Raw genomic sequence first — 25,821 nt, forward strand, 5'->3', positions numbered from 1 at the left:
TATCCTTTGTATATTGTTATTCATACCTGCAGATAGTTTTGAGTTATCTCTACAGATGTTTTGTATTTTATTTTACTATGTTTGAAACATTAGAATACAAATTGGAAAAAATATTTATAGCAATAGGATGTTAATAATAAATATGAAATATAAAGAGTTAGCAAGAACTGAGAAAAATTAGAAATACCTTTCTCCTCAGAAGCATTTCCTCCAGTTATATTACAAGCAGCAAAATTTGTGCCTCTTACTGTAATTAATTTCACAGGATCTTTAGATTTCAATGTCTGAATAGCATTACCTAAGAGCAAAATATAACTAATAAAGCTAAATGAAATCTGATTGACAAGCAAAAAGTCAAATAAATATGCTAAAAATTAGGAAAAAATATTAAATTGCACACAAAGGCACATGTCTCATAACAAGTAACAAATAGTTTGGCCTATGATTGCATTTTCCTCAAAAAAAAAACAAAAGAACACTAAAACATAAAAATCAAAACTGGATGTCATTGCTAAAGCTTTTCATAAAATGTTATTTAAAACAAGAAGATCCATCCCGAACTAAACAAGTCTTCTTTCTCTCGCCGTATACCAATATTGACTTTTTAGTATCTGATAAATATTCTCAAAATTAGCTAAAATCGCAAATTATTTCAAACAGAACTTTTAAACATTTTAAGCTGATTCTTGGAAATAAAATATACATTATCCATCTAAAAAAATAGATGCGTAAAAAATAAAAGAACAAATAAATTAGTAACAAATTTTAAACAAAGCAGCCAATATAGTTTTCCTTTTAAAAAAATCTGTAATCGCTACCAAGAAGAAAAAAAAGGTTTGTTTTTCCCCTGTTGCCAAAATAATTAAAAAATGAAAAATGTACGCTCAAAAAAAAAAAAAAAAATGTCAACTTAAAATAATTCTCATAATAAAATTAAAAAAAAAAAATCGTAGGAAGAGCTGCAAGTGGCTCTTGGGTAGTAACACAGGATTGATGGGATACAGAAAAGAAAGAGAGATGCTGCATTCGCAATATTTCTGATTGCATGAAAATTAGCGCACTCCTTTTTAAAGAATGAATATAATAAGGCTAGAAGAAATTAAAAAGCAAAATTTTATCAACATTTATTTAAAATGCAAACAACATTTAATACAAATAGTAGCTAAGTAGCACCAAAAACTTAAAATATTTTGCAAAAATCTAGATTGCAAAAATTCATTAACGTAAACATTTCAACAACAATTTTTTTTTATAAAAAAGAATATGTTCCTAAATGGCTATGGCATTTGATGGGTTCTTTTCTTTATTGTTTCATGAAAGAGAAAAAAGAGCAAAAATTCAAAGAGCATTAACTCAGAATTTATAAATATAATTAGCAATTTGGTGAATGCACATTAAATTTGTTAACCTTTCTATTTTTACAGCTTTATTTTCAACAAAATGAAGAAAAGCATTTTTTTTTTAATCATTTATCACCAGGGTTGTCTGTTTTTTTCACTTAAAAAAAGCGAGAAAAAAAATCATTGCACACAAAATATCGTTATTTTAATTGGAATAACAATAGTAACAGAAAATTGAGTAAATTCAGCAAAATTTGTCATAATATGCCTCAATAATAAGTTATAATCAAAAACTTTCATCAATTGTACTGTGCAATCAACATATTGCATTGATGACATCACAAGTTGTATAAAATTATTTCAAGCAAAATACTTTATGAGGCATAACTGCCATTAGACTATAAGGAATGCTTAAGATTTGATCCCACAGTTTCATCAGCAAATTTCCCTCATTGAAGTGTCATATGTATCTCTACAACCATTTCAAATAAACATAAACATACCTGCATAAATGGTTCGGACAAAAGTCTCTGTATCTTTAATGCTAGTAATTTCAGAGATTGGTGATACATCTAATTTTGCAGCAACTCTTGGGATTAAATTCTAAAATAAGCATAAATACAGCTTAATACATTTAGTTAGAGTTTAGCAAACATGTATAAATTAATATTTAAGTTCAGTGCAAACTACAGTATAATCCCTGTAACTGCAGAAGCAAGGATAGTCAAAAATAAAAGTTTTATCCCTTCAAAATGTTTCCAAATTTCATTTGAAGGAACATTTGACGTCATGCTTAAATTTTATAACTTGTCAAAGTCAAGGATAACAATAATTTCAATAATTTATTATAATAACTGATATAACTACCTACTAAGCTTTTTTTTTTTTTTTTTTTTTTTGACTGCATCAATGGCACAAGAACAAAAAAGCCAGTAAATGTTCAAGCCTCTACAAGAATGCAATGTTCTCACATCAGCAAACAGATTAAAAACAAAGGTGTAGTGATTATTTTTTTTAAAAAAATCAAAAACTTCTTTGGCACTGGGGGGAATTTCAGTCTTATTTTAAAATTCATGTAAAAAGTTTTTATCTTGTTTTGCTGTTAAATAAGATATTTCGACATCGGTCATGGACTTCTAATTTGAAAACCAGACTAAATCATGCAAAAGAAGAGCCTACACTTTAAAATTAATTTGACATATTTGTAGATGAAACTGATAATATATTTTAAAACTTTTGGCAACAGAAAAGAACAAACTCAATAGCGAAAAAAAAAAAAATATATTTAATTAATATGTAAGAACTGATTTCCATCTACAATACTTCAAAAAATATTGAACACATTTTATCTCACATTCATTGTCAAAAATATATTGTCAGAATTTTTTTTTTTTTTTTCTTACTGAAAACATAATTCTTTGTGCAGTTCGGATTTTTTTTTAAAAAAAAAGGAAAAGAAAGAATGTTTGGGGTTTGAATAGCCTTATATAGCAATGAATTTGCTGCATTTTGGCAGATCTTTTGCCCTTGCGTCTATTTTATTTTTCACCACAATAATTAACTTTTTAAATCTTCCTCACAAAAATGTTTCTGCTCCAAAAATCAACATGTGAAAAAGAATTTTGTCTGCTGTCAATAAAGATCACTATAAATATTTTTTGAACAAATAAGAAAAAATAATATTATAAAATAAATTACCTTTCCAAATGCTGATGCACCAGCAAGAATGTGAGTAAAGTTGAACTGTTTCTGTGTTTCTAGTATTAACGGAGTCAATGCCTCTAAAATGAATTTCAATGGGATCATTATTTTTTTAATTTAAAAATCTAAACAACTTAAGAACAATAAAGAATACATCAAAATTTGAAATCTAAAGCAAAGCAGTACGGCAACAGATGTCATATTCACTGTTTCTGCCTTTTTGGAAAATGCTCCACATTCAGTGGCACATTTCTCAATTCCTATGTGATTTTTATAGATTCTCACCAAACTTGATAGTGTAACTTTTTAGCTAAGTCCTTTGAAGATCCTGGAAATTATAAACAAAAGCCAAAATTTCAATTTTTTCTTTCAGAGAAAAATTCTTCAGCTTTTTTTTTATTTACAATTATTATTATTTCTTAAAAAACCAAAAACTCGTCTAACTTCAAAACTTTTTAGGAATCCAATTCTATCTGTTACATATAGAAGAAAGTAAAAACATTGCAAATAGATGCAATTTTAAATACAGTAGACCCTTGTTTTAGGCAGGGGTAATGTTACACGTAAATGTTGCATAAATTAAGAGTTACTGTTCTTGTTAAAATAGGGGTTAGGTTCCATAGAAAAAAAAACTCCATTCTAGTGACATAATACAAAATAACTTTAACATGTACTTATTTCGAAACATATGTACAACATGGATAAAGAAAACGTGAATTAATTTATATTTTTTTTTAAAAAAGAGCTGGTTATGACATTCTTTTGGCAGTTATCAATTATTTTTCGGTGTAGTTCTTTGTCGATGCTTCCATGATCACTCTCACCATTTCCATGACCGAATCTTCCTTCCCTAACAAATCGGAAAGATCACTTGTCATTGTCAAGGAATGATTCAAAATTTTCAGTGAGAAAGCTTAGATTGTGAATCATCAATGTCAGTATCTTTGTTAGTTTTGTTCTCCTTTATCACTTCCAAGAGCTCTTCTTTCAGTGAGCTCTAAATTGTGCGAGTTCAATGACTTTCTCCTGGAAAGAGCTCTGGAACCAATCACAAAAAAAAAAAAAAAAAATGTACCCAGTGGCCAAAGCTCGCTTATTAGCACTTTAAAATGCAGTTTATTAATATTAAAATGCAGTTAAAATTATGTTTCATCTGTAATCTTAGAAGTTTGGAATTTGAAAGAATGGAAAATTTTGTATACTTGCAGTGCCTCATCTGTGTAAAATCAAAACTCGTCAAATAGAATATTGGTATCAAATCTTACATTGAGTATGATCAAATCTGCGTAAAATAAACCTTTATGAAACGAGGGTCCACTGTATAGCCAAAGAGCATTTTTATGATATCTGTACTGCAATTAGAAATAATAATAGATAAGAAATAAAACCTATCTTCAACACATATGAAATGTATTCAGTATAGTTCTTCAAAATAAATACAAATCTTTAAAAAGAAAGTACCAGGTAATAATCCTTTAAATGCTTCATTTTCAGCAGACAGTATCTTAGTAACTCCATCAGCCTTTGCAAGTTCAGACACAATCTAAAAATAGTTCAAAATTTTCAAGATTCAATTCTTCATTACATAAATAAGCAACTTAATATTGAAGGTAAATAATTTCGTCATTTCTTATTACAATGTTATAGCAAATAATATGGAGATCAAAAACATTTAAAGTATAACTTTAACAGTAAGGTTTGGTGTTAATTAAACTCCAGAAAATGTATTAATGCAAGTCTGCAAAAACTTACCGGTGCAGTTTTAGTTCCAGCTACTAGAAGCGTAACTTCATTACCTAATTGTTTAGCAGCAGTAATTGCGTTTAAAGTTATTGGCACAACTTTTCCATCACTATGCTCAGCAATTACCAGGGTACTTTTCAGTCTTCGTATCACAGATAAACTACACTGAAAAATAAAAGCGGACATATTTAATGAAAAAGTCTGGCATGGTTATTTAAAATATATGAGTGCATGAAACGCAGGGCCAACGCCAAGGGGAGGGAGTGCTTCACCCTCCCAGTTTTTCAGAAGTGGGGCCGCCAATTTCATTTTAGCAATGCAACAATCAAAGAAAAAGGCAAACTCTTGGTTGTTTGAAAAAATAAAATAGTAATTATAAATGAACTGAAATAATCGTGACAAAAAGTATCTTTCCTGTAAAATTTGAATAGGAATTGTAATCTTAAAACACAATTTTAGAACAGCCATGATTCTCTTTTATTAGGATTATCTAAGTAAGGGCTGTAGAAATGTAAGCTCCAAACCTTTTTTAACGCAAAAAAAGAGTATTCAGTACACTATTCAGTAGGCCACAGAGTGGGTATGACTGCCTAATCGGAAACTATAGGCTCGGCTCAAATTAAAGTACTGTGCATAGAGTAAAATTAGCATAATGGGAGGGAGGAGGGGTGAAAAAACTAACATAGTGCACACCTTGTCTCTCGGCGGCCCTGGTTATACATACATGGTGCTTCATGATTCTTCAGTTTAATGAAAATAGATAAATAAATAGGATGGCTTCATAGGGGCCACCAAAACATTCCCATATGTAATGTTTTTGATGAAAAATGTTGTCCTGAAAATAAATGCTAAGTGGAGAAAAACGTATGGGTTGGCAAAATATATTTGAAATAGAGAGAGAGCGAGAAAAGAAACAGTTTAATAAAAAGAGAAATTTAAAGTACTGTCAGCCCCGCTTAATTGGGTAACGGATATACGAATACCCTACTTACACGAATAAAATCTCCTGGAACCAAATATTTCCCCATAGACGCAATGGATCCCCACTTAATCAAATTATTTCCCCGGAAAATCGAATAATATAATCAGCTTTAGCAAATATTTTTGTTGAGAAATTTTTTGGATAAATTTGAAAGAAATTCAGTAATAACAAATTGGTCGTTGAAGGCGAAAAAACAATATTCATATTCGATCAAAACGTTTCCACCATTCTTTTAAATTTCTTTTGCCTTTGTCATTAAAAAAAAAAGAAAAGTGCAGTTCATAATTAATTTAAATAAGGCAAATAAATATACACACTTTAGACGATGAGAAATTGATAAATATTAAATGTAAGATACGGTAGACGAGGAGAGGAAAAAGGGAGTAGTTAGAAAACTTTTCCCAAAAGGACCTTGAGCGAGCAATTCCCTATTATGGAATTTTTCAAAAAATAATGTACTGAAAAAGGTGCCACAGCAAAGCTCATATTGTAGGTTACTTTTTATAATTTTCATACATACTTGTAATGTATTGTACTAATTATTGAACTATTTTGTTGTTAAATTTAGTTTATTTAAAAAGCTTTCTAGCTATTAACTATTTCCTTTATATAGCTATCGATTTATTATTACTAATTACGTATTAAGACAAATGTTGTCTATTTAGAAAGGTAAATAAAATTTCCCTGCTTAATCGAATACCCCGCTTTATTGAATATTATTTCTTGGAACGATGACATTCAATTAAGCGGGGCTGACAGTATTGTAATCAATACCCACACCAGAAGTTCTAAATGTTTGAACATAAAAATCGTGAGTAAATTAAAGCTTGATCAAGAGATGCAGGAGGCACATTTAAAATAAAATGAAATGAAATAAATAGGATCTAAGGTATCACAGAAAATTATCACATCCGTTCAAAGTGTTAAAAGTTCTTTTTCTGGGGCCACAGATGCTTGTATTTCAAGAAAACAAAAATATTAGGCTGGAAATTGAAAATTTTACTATGGAAATTCCAAGCAAATAATCGTGTTCGACAAAGGAAAATTGGATAACAGTATTACCACAGTATGTTTATCAACAATTAAAATTTAAAATGAAGATAGGGACATAGCCAAGCTAAGGGAAAAGTGGGGAACTCCTAACTCCTTGTTTTACATCCCCAAAGCTGGTTTTTAAGTGAGTTTTTAAAACTTAAGATTTTGAAAAAATTCCGGAAAAACGTTCATAAACCCAATCTCTTGCCCTAATGTCATTAAAAATGCCCTACACATGAGTATTTAGGACTGCATTTTCTAAAAACCATAAGTGTGCTCCCAACGTAACCCCCAAAAATGTCCTTTCAATTAATCCTTTATGGTCGAATAAATTCCGTCTATCGGACTAAAATTTAAAAAAAAAACCATGAGTCTCCCTGAGGTCCTCCTCCTAATATTACCAAAAATCCTTAAAAATTTCATAGTTAAGGCTTCAATTCAGAAAAATTTTCGAGGAAAATCTCCCAAACGCCCTACCTCTCTAACAGTATTGAAAAGCACTGCGTTAATTGAATTTCAATTTTGAAAATTTGCCAGGGGAGGACTACGAATCTCTCCACCCATAAACCTTAAAAAATATCTTCTAAAACTGTTTTCTACATATAAAAATTTTTTGAAGCAAATGCCCCTTTCTCTCTCGCCAATATCATTGAAAAATGTCTTAATGCTCACTTTCAGTGCTTCAATTACGAAACGTTTCCGTGCGCGAGCCTCTTAAAAACTCCACCCCTCTTCCCATGGAAGGTTGGTTTAAATTACATTTTCGGAGCTTTAATTTCAAGAAACTGGCGAAGCACTCAATTTTAACAAAAAATATTTATAATACGTTTTTAAGGTTTCAATTTCAAAACATTTCTGGGGGGGAGGGCCGCATCTCTCTTCGCCTTAATATCACCATAAATCTTCTAAAACTGCCTTTTTTCAAACAACTATTTTCAAATTTTGCCCGGGGGAGAGCCCCCGTACCCCCCTTCACCTGTCACAATCAGAAATAATTCACAATTGTGTGCTTGGAGTTGGAAATTTGAAAAATATAATCGGGGATGACCCCAAGTCTCTTCCTTCCTTAACATTACCATAGATTGTCTAAGACAGTGTTTTTCAAATAACAATCTTGAAAAATTCCTGGAGGACAGCCTCCGGACCCCCTTTCTTGAACATAATTAAATATAAACGTACAATTGTGTTTTGGGAGCTAAATTTGGGTAAAAATTCTCGAGAGAGGCTATCCTAGACATAATCTCCTTTTCCTCCCCAAGTTAAAATATAGTCTAAAACTGGGTTTTTATATCTTCGATTTCGAAAAAATGCCAGAAGATAGCCCTCTGACACCCCATATTTCTGGGTGAATATTATCTGTACAGTCAAATTTATATTGCTAGTACTAAGGTCTAGTAATATGACTTTCCCGGCTAAACCAGAAGCTAAATCTCTCTCTCTCTCGGCATATTGGAACATGAGTTAGAAAGTTAGAAACAATTAAGGGGCCGCCAAATCCGTACCCCCCCCCCCCAGTTTTTTGACCTAGCAACGACCCTTATGAAATGATTGAAATACAAGCAAAACTTGACCCAAAAGAGTTGAAGTAAAGTCTGAAAAAGTATTAGAGGACAACTGGTTCTCTTAATTTACATGTACGAAGTATCATGATCCCCCACATTTGCTTCAGCTCTGCGATTCACCTTTTCATTCTCTGCTGATACCAGATTATGTCACAAACCCCTTCCATTTTAATTAAGCTTATAAATAGGTACACAAAAATAAATTTAAATCTTACTTTATTCAAATTTGTGTTATTTACCATTCCAGGAAACATTCAATTTTTCCATCTAGGAGTTAAGCTAAATCATGTTGCATTTTATAAATCAAATGAATGCTGATTGTAATCATAACCTCTTAAAAACTTACATGAGTAATTAAAAACAGTAAGTTGCTTATTTCTTTCTAATCTATATGTTTATTAGATAGTAGACCAGGACTTTCATTTTAATTTTCCCTGATGTGTAAGAGGGAGAGGAGTGAGTGCCTGACATAAGAAGAAATGGTTCATGAACCAGGTTCTCATAAAATTTTGCACCTGACTAAGGCAGACAGCTACATATTGATTGATATAAATAAGAAAGAGAGATAGGTACAGATGTGATATACCCCCCCCCCCCCCCCCCCGCCCATTTGGCGACATCCAATTTTTTGCACAAAATTGAATTATTTTTCTCGCCAATGAAACAATAATTTTTTAAGCATGACATCCCTGGCGAAACTAACCTGTGTTTGGCAACCCGAAGGCAATCTTAGAACTGTTCGAACTTGTTTACTGCAGCACTTTCAGGTTGGATAGATTCTTGTTTTTTCGTGCAATATACCTTATAGGAAAGCGTATTTTGTGTTGATTGGAATTCAGTAGTTGTGTTTTGATGAATAAATATTAGGAATGTCAGTTTCTTCAAACTTGACCGTTAATTAAAAGTAAAATCCAACTTGGGGTCTGTCTCTGTAAGACGCCATCATAATATGTTGTTGTGTTTGAGACTGAGTGTGAGGATTTATACAATAAAAAGGTAAGTTCCTCTTTTTAGAATTCAAGAAAAATAAAAAACTCTCACTTCCGAAATTCCTTATGTTTTTAGGAAATCTTGAGGGTTTCTTATAGTTTTTAACTTCATTTTTACTGCATGTAAAATTATTTTACAAAAATAGTACCGTTATTTTACTCTAAAAAATAATTCTTATCGATGTCAAGGCATTCAGGCATTCTATAAATGTGCCTCCTTTAGATACAGAATTTCTGAAAATAAGTTGACCCTAGCGTTTTATAAAATTATGAATTGTTATTTTGTGTAAAATATAGTAGATATTTTTGGTAGGTATTTTAAAAGCATTTCTGGATAGCAAATTAATGTAGTATGGTATTTTTGTATTGGTTATGTTTGGGATGTTCTGTCGAGACATTTTTACTTTTCATACATCAAAATTTGAATAACTAAGCGTTTTTTTTTTTTTTTTGGCTGAAATAGTTACATTTTGGGGATGTTTTCCGCTTTAAACATCGCATATTGAATCGCTTTGCTCTTATTTAGTAGCGTATGAGAAAAGTTTTTGTTGAAAAACAGTTTTTATTTCTATTGGTCCATATTTCTTTGGTCAGCTGCGATAGTAATTTGTTAATTTAAGCATTTTAAATACCTTCTAGTAATTTTTCTTTGTACAAAAACTTCCTAGTTTCTGGTATTTTTGAAGCAAATATTCGCGATGTTTTTTGGTCTGGTTTTATGTTTTTTTGTATATCAGGGGTGATTGTGAGTTCATCAAAAAATACAGTTTCAAAGCGAGAACGGGGGCGGGGGGGGGGGGGGGGGGGGGGGGGAGTCTTTGGTCCTTATTACTTAAGTGCACGTTTGCCATAGTATTAAATAGTTCTGAGTCAAAATATTGTGTGTACATTTGATTAAATTTTTAATGGATTACAAAGTTACCAGTTGGTGTTAAACTAATTTTGACATTTGTCCTTCTTAAGGGATAGGTGTCCATCTTAAGGCACTTGCAGGTATATTTGATGAGTATTATATAATTTTTAAAAAAATGTGGAGGTAGGGAGATAAAAGCATAACAAAAAAAAAACATGATTCCGGTATTTTCGGACATAAAAATACCGGAAATACGTCCGAAAATACCGGAAATTCGGTAAAATACCGGAACACAATCACCCCTGGTATATATTGTGTTCTGAAGTGCTCTGATCACAGGGTTGGCTTTCTGCCGGCAGAAACTAGTTTTTGCCGTGCCAGTGGCAGAAACTGGTTAAAACCAGCAGAAACTGGCAAAAACTTAAAATCTTTTTAAAAAACTAAAGTAATTACTAAATGATATTTGTTTAAACTAAAAAATTAAACTTCATTTCATCATTGTAAAAAATAAAATGTTATGCTAGTGTCCTACATTTAGTTCAGAAAGGGAACTTTTCAATTGCTGATGCTCGTAATATTTGCATTAATCTAACAAAGGATAAAAATCATATGGGTTCTTAGGATAGATGAATGACATACAGAATTAAACTGGCATTACTGTTTGTAATTTGCTCGCAAATAGCCTTCATCTAAGTTGCTTGTGATTGACATTATCATATGCTTCAAGAAGAAAGTATCAAATTTTACTTCCCAATATTAATCTAGATTTTGTACCCAATATCACAGCTTTGCAAAACAAATTGGCCCCACTTCTCGAAACTCATTTTTCTTATCGAATTTTTACCACTACCCTAGTTACTACATGATGGACCAGTTTAAAATAATATACAATTTGAAAGTTTTATGAATATTGCTTGTTCCTTGATGCATTGCCTGCTAGCTCTTCTGTTGCAAGAATATTCTAAAGTTTCTCATTTGTGCTTATTAAATTGAGAAACTATTTAGATTTTTGGAACCACCTTTTCCAAGAAGCAACTGCAGGGTCCAAACAATGTAACATTTGATTCTGAATTGTGATAATATTGTAAATTAAACTGTGCTTTGGTTAACAATTATTTTTTTCCATGCATTTTCTACTGTCTGTAAATAGTTTTTTTTTTTTTTTGTCATTTTGAGAGATTTTGCCAGTTTCTGCCAAAAATGTGGCAGAAAGTGGTTTTTGCCATGACGGTTTTAACTGGTTTCTACCAGTGGTTTTATCCATTTCAGCAGAAACTTGCCAGCCCTGTCTGATCATGTTTTTATTTGAATTTTTCCTGTTGGCGCTAAAAAAGCATCGCCAAGAACGATGTATGACATATGTCGTCATACATCGTTTTCTTGGCGACGCTTTCTTGGCGCCAACAGGAAAAAATTGCCAAAGGTGGGGTATATGACATCAGTTTTGAGAGATAATTACATTGATAGACAGATATAACTCGGCAGATAAACAGATATAGACCCCAAAGCAGAATACTTGACGATGTTAAGCAACTTAAAATCATTTGACCAAAATTGTTCTGCAAGTACTTCAAGCATTTTATATACACAAGCAACCAACATGTCCTTGTCTACAAATCGGGAGCGCTAAATAAAAATCGTTTCATGCAGGAGGGTTATTTTTTTTAGTTTTAAAACTTTACCGTTGCTATGCATTTCTGTGGAACCTTAACCGATTGAGATTCTCTAAAAATATTTTGTATGCTTTCTCAAATGCATAGAAAGAGCAAAGATAGAACATTTTATAAAAATTCGAGCCTAGGTGTCAAACTAGGTTTTTTTTGGTTAATTTTACATATCATGAAGAAACAATTGAAATTAAATAAATTACTAAAATAATAAATAAAATTAGTCGAGTTAGGGTAGCACATGATAAACATTTCAAAACTTTCTAAGTAATTAAAATATTTTCAGGATGCAAAAGGATTGAAATCTCGATTAAGATACGCAATTTTCGGCGATGAACGTGCTTCAATAATGGAAGAAATTGCAGTGGTGAAGATCGATTGGGATAAATAAGGAAAAGGGGGAAAAAAACGCTTGAAAAATCAGAATCTTTTCAGATTTAGAATATGAAATTGCTGCAGAAAATCTGAAGAAACTGCCGCTTTTCAACAAATATCTTCCAACTCAAGATAGAATTTTGCACAAATTCTGCAGATTTCTTTAAGTTCAAAATAAATCTAAAGTTCCTGCAGATGACGAACCAAATTCTACATTTTTTGCGATCTTTCCAGCGAACTATCGCTTTCCGAGAATTTTAAATTTTCTTCTTATTTAAAGAAATCTGCAGAATTTGTGCAAAATTCTATCCTGAGTAGGAAGATATTTGGAGAAAATCTGCAGTTTCTGCAGAAATTTCACAGAAACCTGTAGAATTTCTGCAGAAAATTTGTCTGAGTTTTCCTCTCAAATTTGAACAGAGTTGTTCTGCAGCTCATGCATCTGTTCTGTGAGGTACATCGCAAATTTAGTAGTATTCTGCTTTGGGGGATATAGAGATAAATGGATCGATAGATAAATATAAATACATTTAGACAGATAGAAATAAATAGGCAGATAAATAGAGTTACATTAATCAATATAAATAAATTGATAGGTACATATAAATTTAGTTCAACATTTGTGAATTGTGTCGTTTCTTCATGGGGCTATACCCCCCCCCCCTTCCCTTTCTGCTATGTTCTATGATAAAATTCTCAATTTATGAGAAAAAACATACATATATGACAATATGTTTAGTTCAAAACGAGTAGGGTAACACCTGCGTCCATCTGATCTCCAAGACATTTTACCTTGGTTTCATTAGGGTACTTGAAGTGATGGAATTTGGTATAAAAATATCATTAGAATTAAAAAGTAGACTTAAAAAGACAGAAGCTTACAAATTAAAAGCTCAATAAACAAAATATTAAGAACACAAAAAGTGTAAAAGTAATCTAATTGAAACTTCGTGACTTAGTGAACAGACAATTACGTAAACATGTTATGGCAAATTGAAGTAAGGTATGATGGCTTATCTAACGCATGGAAAAGAAAAGCCAAAGCTTAATTAAAATAAAACAATGAGTTAAGCAAAAGGGATTCACATAATATCATAAAATTAAGACACATCTAAACTACTGAATAGAATAAATATTATCTCATTAATAAGAGTATTTAAATTACCAAGCACATAAACAATATCATTATGAATAAAGTTAAAAAAACTTTTAACATTAATTATACCTGTTGTACTCTAGAACGAGATATGTTTAACATTTTTGAAAAAATAAATAAAGCAATGTGCAGTAATCTAAAATATTAAAGAAAGTCAATTTCCCTTCAGAATTCAGCAGATCTTGGGGACAGCAGAAAAAAGTTGAAAACAAATATGTTCACATTGTTGCCATCTTTTTAATTATTTCAATTTGATATAAAATACCAATCCATTGCAAGACAGATTTTCGTACTCAGTTACTCAATCAGTTTGTAATTTGTTTAGATATATATTTTGATTTCATTTTAAATTTAATTACGTCACAAGTATTTGTAATGTATCAGGAGTTTTTACTTTTAAGGTAAAATATGGATTGCGTCATTCATCATCAGACGGCAGGTTCCTCCTGAGCCGAATCATGAAATTTTCAAAACAAACAGTTGATTTGACAATGAAATGTGCATTTTTACCATCTACTTGTATGGCTATGTGAATCATTGAAAATTGCAGAAGATGAAATATTTTTCACGCTTTAAGAATTTAGTGGACCGTTTATTTACGAAGCATCTTTTTGTAACTAACACCTCGGTGGGAATTTTATTCTTAGGTGCTGGAGATGTTATTCAACAAATGATAGAGAAACACCAGTTTGAAGGGAAAACTTTCGAAACTAAACGAACTCGTAAGAAAATTTTAAATCCATGTACACTTAATTTCAGGAAAGAAAATAGAAACTGAATTGTCGGCGGCAAAGTACAAATACAAATACAAATCTGACGACCAGCAACAGGCTCTGGGCCCAGCTAGGCTGGTCCTAGTTAATTAATTAGTCCCCAATGAAGATCAATGGCCTTCTTAAAGCTATCCACCCCCTTGCTCATTACCGCCTCTTCTGGTAAGCTATTCCAAGTGCCCACGACCCTGCTAAAGTAGTAGTTTTTCCTAATTTCCAAGTTACCCTGAGATTTAAATAGCTTAAAACAATGACCCCTTGTCCTGCTTTCCCAGCAAAAATTTAATCCATTTACATCTTCCATTTTGATAAATTTAAATAACTGAATCATGTCCTCCCTGACTCTCCTTTGCTCCAGGCTATACATGTTAAGCTTATTAAGTCTGGTATCATAATCTAAATCTGAGAGCCCCCTTACTAATTTAGTTACCCTTCTTTGAACCCTTTCCAATACAAAAATATCTCTCTTCAGATAAGGCGACCAAAACTGAACAGCGTACTCCAAATGAGGTCTTACTAAACTCCTATATAAAGGCAGAAGAACCTTCTTAGATTTGTTTGAAATAGATCTATTGATAAACCCAAGCATTTTGTTGGCTTTGTTACTAGCAATACTGCACTGTTGACTAAACTTGAAGTCCTGATTTATTAAGATACCCAGATCCATAACATTTTCTGCCTGATTTATGACTGAACCCTGTAAACGATATCTCATACGCTTATTTCCATGACCTAAGTGTAGCACTTGCATTTCCCTACATTAACTGCCATACCCCATTTATCTGTCCATTTAGTAATATGATCTAAATCCTCTTGAAGCTGTTTTACTTGTTCATCATTTTCGACAATTCCCATAACTTTTACATCATCAGCAAAACAATTCATGCTTCCAGAAATATTTTCATTGATGTCATTCATGAATATAATAAACAAAAGAGACCCTAAAACTGATCCGTGAGGAACCCCACTTAAAACATCACTCCAATTAGAATGATTTCCTCTCACAACTGCTCTTTGCTTCCTACCAGTGAGCCAATTTCTAACCCAAAGTAAAGTCTTTCCTCCTATTCCTATGTAAATACAAATACAAATAAAAAGTGACGACCAGCAACAGGCTCTGGGCCCAGCTAGACTGGTCCTAGTCAATTTACAATCCCCAGTGAAGATCAATGGCCCTCTTAAAACTATCTACTCCCTTGCTCATTACCACCTCTTCCGGTAAACTGTTCCAAGGTTCCACTACCCTGCTATAATAATAATTTTTCCTAATATCCATGTTAGCCTGAGATTTAAATAGCTTAAAACAATGACCCCTTGTCCTGTTTTCAGTGCTAAACTTCAGCCCCGTGACATCTTTCATTTTAATAAATTTAAACAACTGAATCATGTCCCCTCGGTCTCTTCTTTGCTCAAGACTGTACATTTTTAACCTTCTAAGCCTCGAATCATAGTCTAAGTGAGAAAGTCCATTTATTAGCCTTGTACCTCGCCTTTGAACCCTTTCCAATACATTAATGTCTTTCTTAAGATAAGAAGACCAAAACTGAACAGCATACTCCAAATGAGGTCTTACCAAACTTCTATATAAGGGCAGAAGAACTTCTTTAGATTTGTTTGAAGTAGATCTATTGATAAACCCCAAGCATCTTATTGGCCTTGTTACTAGCAATGCTGCACTGTTGGCTAAACTTTAAATCCTGACTTATTAAGACCCCCAGATCAGTAACTTTGTCTGCCTGACTAATGACTGAACCTTGCAAATAATAACTTGTACACTTATTTCCATGCCCTAAATGTAGCACTTGACATTTCCCAACATTAACAGCCATACCCCATTTATCAGCCCACTCCGTAATATGATCTAGATCCTCTTGCAGCTGTTTTGCTTGTTCTTCATTATCTACAGTCCCCATAACTTTGACATCATCAGCAAAACAATTCATGTTCCCAGAAATATTTTTGTGAATATCGTTCATAAAAACAATGAACAAAACAGGCCCTAACACTGATCCTTGAGGAACCCTGCTTAAAACCTCACTCCAATTAGAGTAATTTCCCCTTACAACTACCCTTAGTTTCCTTCCGGTCAGCCAGTCTTTTACCCAAATGAAAGTTTTCCCTCCTATTCCTATATCAGCTAATTTGCTAAGTAGAGCAACATGCGGTACCTTATCAAAAGCTTTTTGAAAATCAATGTAAACAACATCTACAGGCTGATTATTGTCCAAAGCCATGGTAACTTTGTCATAGAAATGTAATAAATTAGTTGCACAAGATTTGCCTTTCCTGAAACCGTACTGAAAACTAGTCAATAGATTATTAGTCTCTAGAAAATTTACTATCTTAATTTTTATCTATGTTTCAAAAATTTTGCAAACCACCGAAGTTAGACTCACAGGTCTATAATTTCCCACACTCCCTTTAGACCCTTTCTTGAAGAGCGGTGTAATGTTAGCCAGCTTCCAGTCCTCTGGCACTGTCCCCGAGTTATAAGAAGCATTGAAAATATTTACGATTACATCTGCTAATTCCTCCGCACATTCAACTAAAATTTTTGGATAAATATTATCACTTCCCGGAGCCTTAGTCTCTTTAATTTTTTTTCAAATGAAGTAAAACCTCATCCCTGGAAAATACAAAGTCCTCAAGCTGTACTATAGCTTGTGTCTTGTTGGTGTCAACTGTTGAGATACAGTTATCGTTAAAAACACTCGAAAAAAGTTATTAAGAACATTAGCAATATCACTATCGTCCTAAATTAAAATTCCATGCTCATCAACCAGTGGCCCAATATGACTATTTCGAACTTTCCCCGAATTAGCGTATGCAAAAAACCTCTTGGGATTCCTGTTTATGTTATCTGCCAGTCTTTGCTCCAACTCTCTTTTCTGAATCCGTACGAAATACTTAAATTTACGCCTTGCCTTACAATATTGGAGCCTATCTGCACTGTGACCAGTTTCTCTAAACCTATGAAAAGCAGCTTGCTTGTAATTTAGAGCGTCTTTAGTTTCCCTGGAGAACCACATTGGCCAAATTTTAGTGTTGACACCTTTTCTCCTTAAAGGAACATGATCCCCAACCATTTTCGCTAGCTTTTCCTTAAACTCTGCCCACTGAAGATTCACATCGCTATTGTCCAGTCCAGAAGAAAAAACTGCTTTCAAACTCTGCCTAAGTGCCACAAAATCAGCATTTCTGAAATTGGGCACAAACCTAAAATTCTCTACTTTGTGCTTATCAAATTTAATCCCAAACCTAATACTGTTGTGGTCACTGTCTCCAATGTGTTCCCCTACACATAACCCCTGAACAGAACCTTCCATATCACAGAAAACTAGGTCCAAAATCACGTCCTGTCGAGTACCCTGAGTTACAATTTGATCTAAAAAACAGTCACCAATTACTTTCAAAAATTCCTCTTCTCTGCTATTACTATGGTAAAAATTATTCCAATCAATTCCTGGAAAATTAAAATCTCCCATTATAATGACTGACCCCTTGCTTGAAATGTTACTAATAATACTAAACATCTGTTCATCTTGACCCTGGCCTAAGTTGGGTGGCCTATAAATGTTCCCTAAATGTAGTTTATTTCCCTTATTGCTCATCAACTCCAGCCAAATCATATCAATCTCATTAGGTTTATCATTAATTACCAATTCATTGCAAGTTAAAGTGTCTCTGACATAAAATATAACCCCACCACCTCTGGTGAATGGGTTAATTTATTTATTTACTCATTACAATATTTTTTTAACTTGTGTCTTGTCTCAAAATCTTGATCTTGAACTCTAATGTATTTTTTATAAACCGGCATGCCATCTGCAGACACTGACTAGAGCAGATTTAAACTACTACAACTAAAAGGATAAATAACTTTCCCCGTTGTCTCCTCAACCTTTTTACAAAAATTATGATACGTATCATTTGTAATTGCTCCCAGTAATCTACCCCACGGTATGACGTTTTTATTATTATTGTACAACACTAAAGAAACAGCACAACGCGCGTCGCAGATTCTGGGGACAGTCTGCAAACTATTCCTTAGTTGGAGAAAAACAAAAACCTATACATTTTGCTGGCAAAAATGTTTACTATATTTCTTTGATATAATCCGCAGACAGCATGCTTGCAGTTTTTAAGATTTATTCATCAAATTCCAGCCTGTTACTTTTATGTCATTTGGCTTCTTGCTCTTCAATATTGTTCCACAATAGAATTACAGTGAAACAGTGCAGGGCATTGGTCTATGGTAGGAAGCACTCATATCTTGTCTGGTTGAACATAAAATACACAGGTGAGTCGGCAATACCAACACAAAAGAGATGGGCACCAGAATAATCATTTTTTATGGATTGGTCCTGTTGATTAATTGATTGAAATACCCTAAAACCTGCCTTGGTTAGAAATAGAAGATTGTTTCAATAAGCCAAATGAAACAGGAAACTATTAATAGCTCTGACTTTTGATAGAATGCAGGTCAAAAAAATCTGGCGATAACTATTTAAATCATCTGTAGGTTTTTTTCCTTTTACAAATTGGTATAACACTAGCCTTCTTTCAAATAGCAGGCACTCCAGAGTTCCAGCTGTTGTTTAATAATTTCAAAAGCACTAAAAGTGCATTATCGGCGAAATGTTTTTAAAATTCTGACCCTCCCCCCCAACCATCAACAGTATTAATCATAAATTATTACTGTATATGATCATAATGTAATGGTTGTTGTATACAGGATGATTGGATTTTAAATATCATTCAAATATAACATTACACATTGTGTTAAATTACTTAATGAATGAGATATAAGAGCTTAAACATTTTAATGGTATACGGCCTAGGAGATGAGTTATTCTCGGCTAATTTGATGCCTCTATTGACTTCTGAACAGTTCCAGAAATTTTTCACACCCAAAACATATGTTTCTTAGCAAGACTCTCCCTAAAAGTTTAGGCTATATCTATCACTGCTGGCCAAGGGTACCCATATGCAAAATTGTAAGGGGATGCTCAGATATTTTCCCCATGGTTTAGCTGGATATTTTCCCCATGGAAACAGATTTCAGGACAGATTAGTCATTAAAATTGGATATTTTTAATAACTTATTCATTAATGACTGGGGAATGTTTTTACATTTTTAAAAAGAAAAAAGTACTAAAAGCAAGGAAGTTCTAATTTCTAAGGAGGAGCTCGAGCCGCCCCCCCCCCCCTTGCCCTCCTATATGGGCTCCCGTGCTGCTTGCAGCTTTTCTAGTTTTTGGTAGTGACTCATTGACACCAACAAGACACAAGCTATACTACAGCTTGAGGACTTTGTATTTTCCAGGGATGACGTTTTACTTCATTTGAAAAAAATTAAAGAGACTAAGGCTCCGGGGCCAGATAATATTTATCCGAAAATTTTAGTTGAATGTGCAGAGGAATTAGCAGATGTAATCGCAAACATTTTCAATGCTTCTTATAATTCGGGGACAGTGCCAGAGGACTGGAAGCTGGCTAACATTACACCGCTCTTCAAGAAAGGGTCTAAAGGGAGTGTGGGAAATTATAGACCTGTGAGTCTAACTTCGGTGGTTTGCAAAATTTTTGAAACATTGATAAAAATTAAGATAGTAAATTTTCTAGAGACTAATAATCTATTGACTAGTTTTCAGTACGGTTTTAAGAAAGGTAAATCTTGTGCAACTAATTTATTACATTTCTATGACAAAGTTACCATGGCTTTGGACAATAAGAAGCCTGTAGATGTTGTTTACATTGATTTTCAAAAAGCTTTTGATAAGGTACCGCATGTTGCTCTACTTAGCAAATTAGCTGATATAGGAATAGGAGGGAAAACTTTCATTTGGGTAAAAAATTGGCTGACCGGAAGGAAACAAAGAGTAGTTGTAAGGGGAAATTATTCTAATTGGAGTGAGGTCTTAAGCGGGGATCCTCAAGGATCAGTGTTAGGGCCTGTTTTGTTCATTGTCTTTATGAACGATATTCACAAAAATATTTCTGGGAACATGAACTGTTTTGCTGATGATGTCAAAGTTATGGGGACTGCAGAAAATGAAGAACAAGCAAATCAGCTGCAAGAGGATCTAGATCATATTACGGAGTGGGCTGTTAATGTTGGGAAATGTCAAGTGCTACATTTAGGGCATGGAAATAAGTGTACAAGTTATTATTTGCAAGGTTCAGTCATTAGTCAGGCAGACAAAGTTACTGATCTGGGGGTCCTAATAAGTCAGGATTTAAAGTTTAGCCAACAGTGCAGCATTGCTAGCAACAAAGCCAATAAGATGCTTGGGTTTATCAATAGATCTATTTCAAATAAATCTAAAGAAGTTCTTCTGCCCTTATATAGAAGTATGGTAAGACCCCATTTGGAGTATGCTGTTCAGTTTTGGTCTCCTTATCTTAAGAAAGACATTAATGTATTGGAAAGGGTTCAAAGGCGGGCTACAAGGCTAATAAGTGGACTTTCCCACTTAGATTATGATTCCAGGCTTAGAAGGCTAAAAATGTACAGTCTTGAGCAAAGAAGAGACCGAGGGGACATGATTCAGCTGTTTAAATTTATTAAAACGAAAGATGTTACAGGGCTAAAGTTTAGCACTGAAAACAGGACAAGGGGTCATTGTTTTAAGCTATTTAAATCTCAGGCTAACATGGATATTAGGAAAAATTATTATTTTAGCAGGGTAGTGGAACCTTGCAACAGCTTACCGGAAGAGGTGGTAATGAGCAAAGGAGTAGACAGTTTTAAGAGGGCCATTGATCTTCACTGGGGATTGTAAATTGACTAGGACCAGTCTAGCTGGGCCCAGAGCCTGTTGCTGGTCGTCACTTTTGTATTTGTATTGTATTTGTATTTATTTTTGGCATGCTTTCTGATGCTGTTTAATACAGTATTAACATGACAACTTTTTTTGTTAGAATGACGTTATTCATTTTAGAATTACACAATCATTTCTTTCTTTTTTCTTCCCCTACACAGTTTTGAAATAATTTTAACTAAGGAAATTTTTTTTCAGGTAATATGATGATTTCGGGCTGTGTTTTTGGAGTAGCAGGACATTATTGGTACCAGTTCTTGGAATTCAAATTCCCCGGACAAACTGTGAAAGCTGTGTCCAAAAAGTTGCTATCAGAGATGGTTGTCGGTCCTCCAATCTTTCTGGGATTTTTCATAGCTATTGGTTTTCTTGAGAAAAAACCACCTAAGAAAAGTTTCGAAGAATTTAAAAAGAACTTTTTATTAATATGTGTGGTAAGTATGCTTTGTTTATCCAAGTACTAAGCAGATGAATAGCTAATGAATCTAGCTCTAACTAGGCTGTTTAAAGTCAGTTTATCAAGTTCATTGATATTAAGAACTTTCTTCAAACTATTTGTTTCATTGCAAGTGATGACGTCTTCCAGTAAACTATTCCTACAGCACTTAAGAATTAATTCTTCTTAACTTTTAATTAATTTTGAGAATTTTTAATAGCATGGAATTTTAAGACTTCTGATTCTGTCTCCTGTGCTAAAATTTAACTCTTCAACATCTTTCATATTAGTAAATTTGAGGAACTGAACCTCTGATTATATGGCAGTCAGAGCTCCATGTTTGCTCTGACTGCCCTTTAATATTTAAACTTGTCAAATTATAATTTGTGTAAGTATTTGTTTAGTATATGATTTTAAGCATTATATTTTGTTTTAAGTTAATAACATTGAAACTTTTCCCTCATTCAAAATAATTTAAACATTAAAATCCTCCAAGTGACATTAAAATGATCTGAGTGAATGAAATTGCTAGAAAACTTGCTCCTTGTCATATAGTTTTCCTTGAGCTACCTGTCTCACAAGACTTGAGAAAATTTTATTTGACTGCTAACATTAGGAAAAATGCTTTTTGTCTCCAAGTTCCATAGTTGATAAAAGATCAGTGGGGTTCAAAATCAAAAGAGACAGTGTAGTCGGAATTCAAGATATAAAAGTTTTGGAAAATTTCATTTGAAACACACATAGATAAAAACATTGAAATAATGCTATAAGTGCCGGGAAAATGAAAAATTTCAAGGTTTTTGAGATAAACAAGCTTGACTTCATGCCAAGTTGTGAGCTCTCAAAGTATATTGCTTTTAATGCATTATGTTTTTCCAAAATTTGGTTATTTCTTCAAATACCTGTCAATTAGTTCTTTAATGTTTGTTTAAAAGTAGCTAATAGTATTACTGTTTGAACCTTTGAAATGAGATGAGGGATGAAAGAAGTGTGAACCAATATCCTCTTCATTGCAATCTCAAGTCTTCACCAGTGGAGCATTGGAAGATATCTTGGAGATATATTGGAAGGTTTCTTTCATTAGTTTCATTCAGAAGGTTTCATTGGACACCTTCTGTATTGTAACTATGTGAGTTGAGATCTTAGCCACAATGTGTTCTAAATAGTGTATTAGACTTGCTTCTTCAATATACTAATTTTTGTCCAATGGTTTGAACTGTGGGCTCCATGTTATTTCTAAATGTCTTGGAACATTATCTCTTATGAGAGTATTGTGTACAATTCAAGACTTAACTGTACCTTACATATCTCAAAGCCTTGCTTACTATTGGCAGCAAACGTAACCTGGCAGCAACCTTATGGTGTGGTAAGGGATCTTCATAGCTTTCACAATGCTCCCAAGTTAGCTTTTTCCCTAGCTATAGAATCTTTTTTGTTCCTTAAAATGTCAACTTTACTGTGCTTCATTGAATTGACCATAACCTAACCTTTCACCTAAGATTTTCATTTCTTTTTTGCAGGCAGACTGGGGAGTTTATGCTCCACTGCAAGCCTTGAATTTCTTTTATGTTCCAATAAGATATAGATTTTTATATGTGAGTGCTCTTTGTCTAGCATATGATGTATTTTTATCATACATTTTGCATAAGGTAAGCATAACTACTTTTCATATTGTTTTTCCTATTTTTTAAATCATATAAAGAAAATCAAATTTTACTTAAATACACTATATTTACCATTTAACAATACCGACTGATTCTTATTGTTTCATTTTGTATCTGTCTGTATATGTATCAATGTTAGAAATTATCAGTCATGTGTGTTTTGTAACCAAACATTTTGTTTTAAGTCCAGATCTCTAAACCCAGGTGCCAGTTTTACAGCTAAAATTTTGAATCATCATCTTTCGCAGTGCATTGGTATTGTGACCAACAATTGATGTTAAGGTATAGGAAGAAAAGTTTTGCTGCTTTTAAATTACCAAGCTACCAACTTATGATTTTTCATACGATGTATGAATTTTTTCAAGCACCTACAATTCTATTGGACATAAAACTGAGAACCCAGTGCTTTCTCTCAATTGTGCTTTTTTGTGATTCCTCCCCCCTCCTGCTTTCCACTTTTATTATGCTTTTTACCCAATTTTCTCTTAATTAGGGTTTTTTAAACCCATTTGTTATTTTGTCCTATTTCCTTGATTTTATGAAAAATAATATAATTGTATCACAGGAAAAAAATTCCTTTTTTTTTCCATACATCTACTGTTTTAAGATTTTGTTGTTTAACTAAAATCTAACGAACCAAAATTGGACAGTAAAAAAACTTCTCTTTTATTACCTTACAGTCCATTTTGCATACCTTCCAACTTTTATACATTTGAGGTAAAATTTCTGCATTTTAGCTGTTGTTACGCTTTTATGCAGTAGTCCAGATTTTTTATGCATTTTCTAATACTTTTGCATCTGCTTCTGTAACACTTGCTCATTTTTATGTGTTCTGTGATTGTGTTGCCTAGATATCAATACCTTTGTTTTGAGAATTAGTTATAATCCTTCATTCCTGTATTTATCTTCTGTTGAGATAAACTTGCATGCTCATCTTTTTGCCTCACCCGATTGAAAATTTCTGACCAGTTGCATCCAAGTTAGATAATGCCAACACGGTTTGCAAAATTTATCCTGAATCAATCCTCAATACGTTTTTCAATCATAAATCCTGCGGGAGCCAGCACGATTTGTTGTGAGCAGTGGTGTTCCCATAAGGTATACTTCCAAAACGGCATATACTCTCAAACATTTTTTAGACATATAGCGTATACTCTCAAGCTTCAAAAATTTTCATATTTTGACATATTATGTATATGATCGCATGTACATATTGTGCCTAGTGGATTACTGGGAGTATACCTTCAGAAAAATTGATGGAATATCAATGGTTGTGGGATTGAGAGTATAATTCCACAAGATTTATTTTCCCCCCCAACTTCTGCCATTTATAAAAACAGATATTTCACCAGTATCATTTGACTCGCCTCCTTATTGAGTCTGAGCTTGAGATGTTTCTCATTGCTGTACCTGTAATATTTTTGAATGTATAGTATTTCAAAGGGCGATTCTCGAAAAAATGTCCTGTGCGTAATCCTAAGTTTTTTATTTTATTCTAGTAACTATTAATTAAATAAGAGAATAACTGTTATGCTTTGGTAGTATATTAAAGCATGTATTATTCTCCAACTGCAGTATTTGTTTAGCTGGAAAAAATAAAAAACGTAATGTTACGCGCGGGAAATTTTTTCAAGAATCGCCCCAAAACCAATGAACTATCTGTAGTAATTTGGTGTTTGTGTGAAATGGCTACTATTCACTCTTCACAGAAGAAAAAATAATGTTTCATTGCTATGTGTTGTTGTTCATCTTTTTTTACTCAAAGAATACTTACTAAATAAAAACATTCTAAGCTACTCTTTTAGTGAAGCCACCTCTCAATGTGGAAGTTTTTTTTTGCTAGAGACTTAAATGATGATTTTAGTGAGTTTTTATTGCATTTTTGGTGATGAAATTTCAGAAGTTCTGGAGCATATATTAAACAATAGCAGAAGTGTCTGTAACAAATGTCTAATATACGTTTTATATTTAATTTAGGAAGAAAATCAAGCATTAACTAAAAAGATTGAATGAGAAGATCTTCATATAACGAAAGCTGAAAGGAAATTTAAAAGAATATTTTTGAATAATTAGTTCTAATGCTCCAAACAGTGCAGGGGTATAGAGTCAATTGAGGGCATTTGGCCTCGAGCTGTACTTAGTAATCTGTACATATGAGGTAGTAAGAAGTAAGGGAGAGGATAAGAGGAAACTTTTTAAAGTTCTGAGTAAAACATGTTTAAAGTACAGGTAGGCTTTCATTGAAAAATATTATGTCATGCTGTATGGCAATACCTAACAGAGCTTCTAGTACAATATCTTGTCCCAAAACAGGGGAAAGTTTCTCCTACCATTTGTAATAGTTTATTCCAAACTTTAAATTTCATCACTTCCCTCTCCCCCCTCTCTGCTTCTCACTGCAGATTTCGTAGTTGTCTTGATATTTCTGATTTAAAATTAAAAATAATAATAAAAAAAAATTCAGTGCTCCTAACAGGTTTTTAGTTTGTCCCTTGGGAAAACTGCACCAAATACGGATTTTAATTTTAACTTTTAAAGTTTAATTTTAGCGATGCAAAATTGTGAAAAAATGCGCTTTTAAAGACTTGAAACTAAAAAAGGGACTAGCTAGAAGCCCTGGAGTTTGCACTGATATTATTTATCCCAGTGTTTCCAGCACAGAAAAAAGTATCGAAAAAAAATACACTATCAGCTTGATTACAGCATGTGATGATGTGCTTC

At 32.9% G+C, this 25,821-nt stretch overlaps 2 protein-coding genes across 2 annotated transcripts in view; one reads left to right on the plus strand and one right to left on the minus strand.

Annotated features, from left to right (window-relative positions):
- Positions 1–13,605, minus strand: part of LOC129217155 (electron transfer flavoprotein subunit alpha, mitochondrial-like) — a 28,939-nt gene extending 15,334 nt beyond the window's left edge. Inside the window, exons 1-6 of the mRNA XM_054851416.1 lie at positions 13,473–13,605; positions 4,794–4,949; positions 4,503–4,584; positions 3,039–3,121; positions 1,844–1,943; positions 188–298 (exon numbers count right to left, since the gene is read on the minus strand). Of these exons, the coding sequence (XP_054707391.1) occupies positions 188–298; positions 1,844–1,943; positions 3,039–3,121; positions 4,503–4,584; positions 4,794–4,949; positions 13,473–13,505 (565 nt within the window). The 5' untranslated portion in view covers positions 13,506–13,605. The remainder of the gene's footprint in view (positions 1–187; positions 299–1,843; positions 1,944–3,038; positions 3,122–4,502; positions 4,585–4,793; positions 4,950–13,472) is intronic.
- Positions 13,606–13,956: 351 nt separating this feature from the next.
- LOC129216397 (mpv17-like protein 2) lies at positions 13,957–25,113 on the plus strand. The gene is made up of 4 exons (XM_054850612.1): positions 13,957–14,125; positions 21,199–21,434; positions 22,957–23,085; positions 25,078–25,113. The coding sequence occupies exons 1-4, from the start codon at positions 13,957–13,959 to the stop codon at positions 25,111–25,113; spliced, it is 570 nt and encodes a 189-aa protein (XP_054706587.1).
- Positions 25,114–25,821: the final 708 nt, after the last annotated feature.

The sequence above is a fragment of the Uloborus diversus genome, chromosome 2 (genome assembly GCF_026930045.1).
Source record: "Uloborus diversus isolate 005 chromosome 2, Udiv.v.3.1, whole genome shotgun sequence".
In the NCBI taxonomy this organism is placed as follows: Eukaryota; Metazoa; Arthropoda; class Arachnida; order Araneae; family Uloboridae; genus Uloborus; species Uloborus diversus.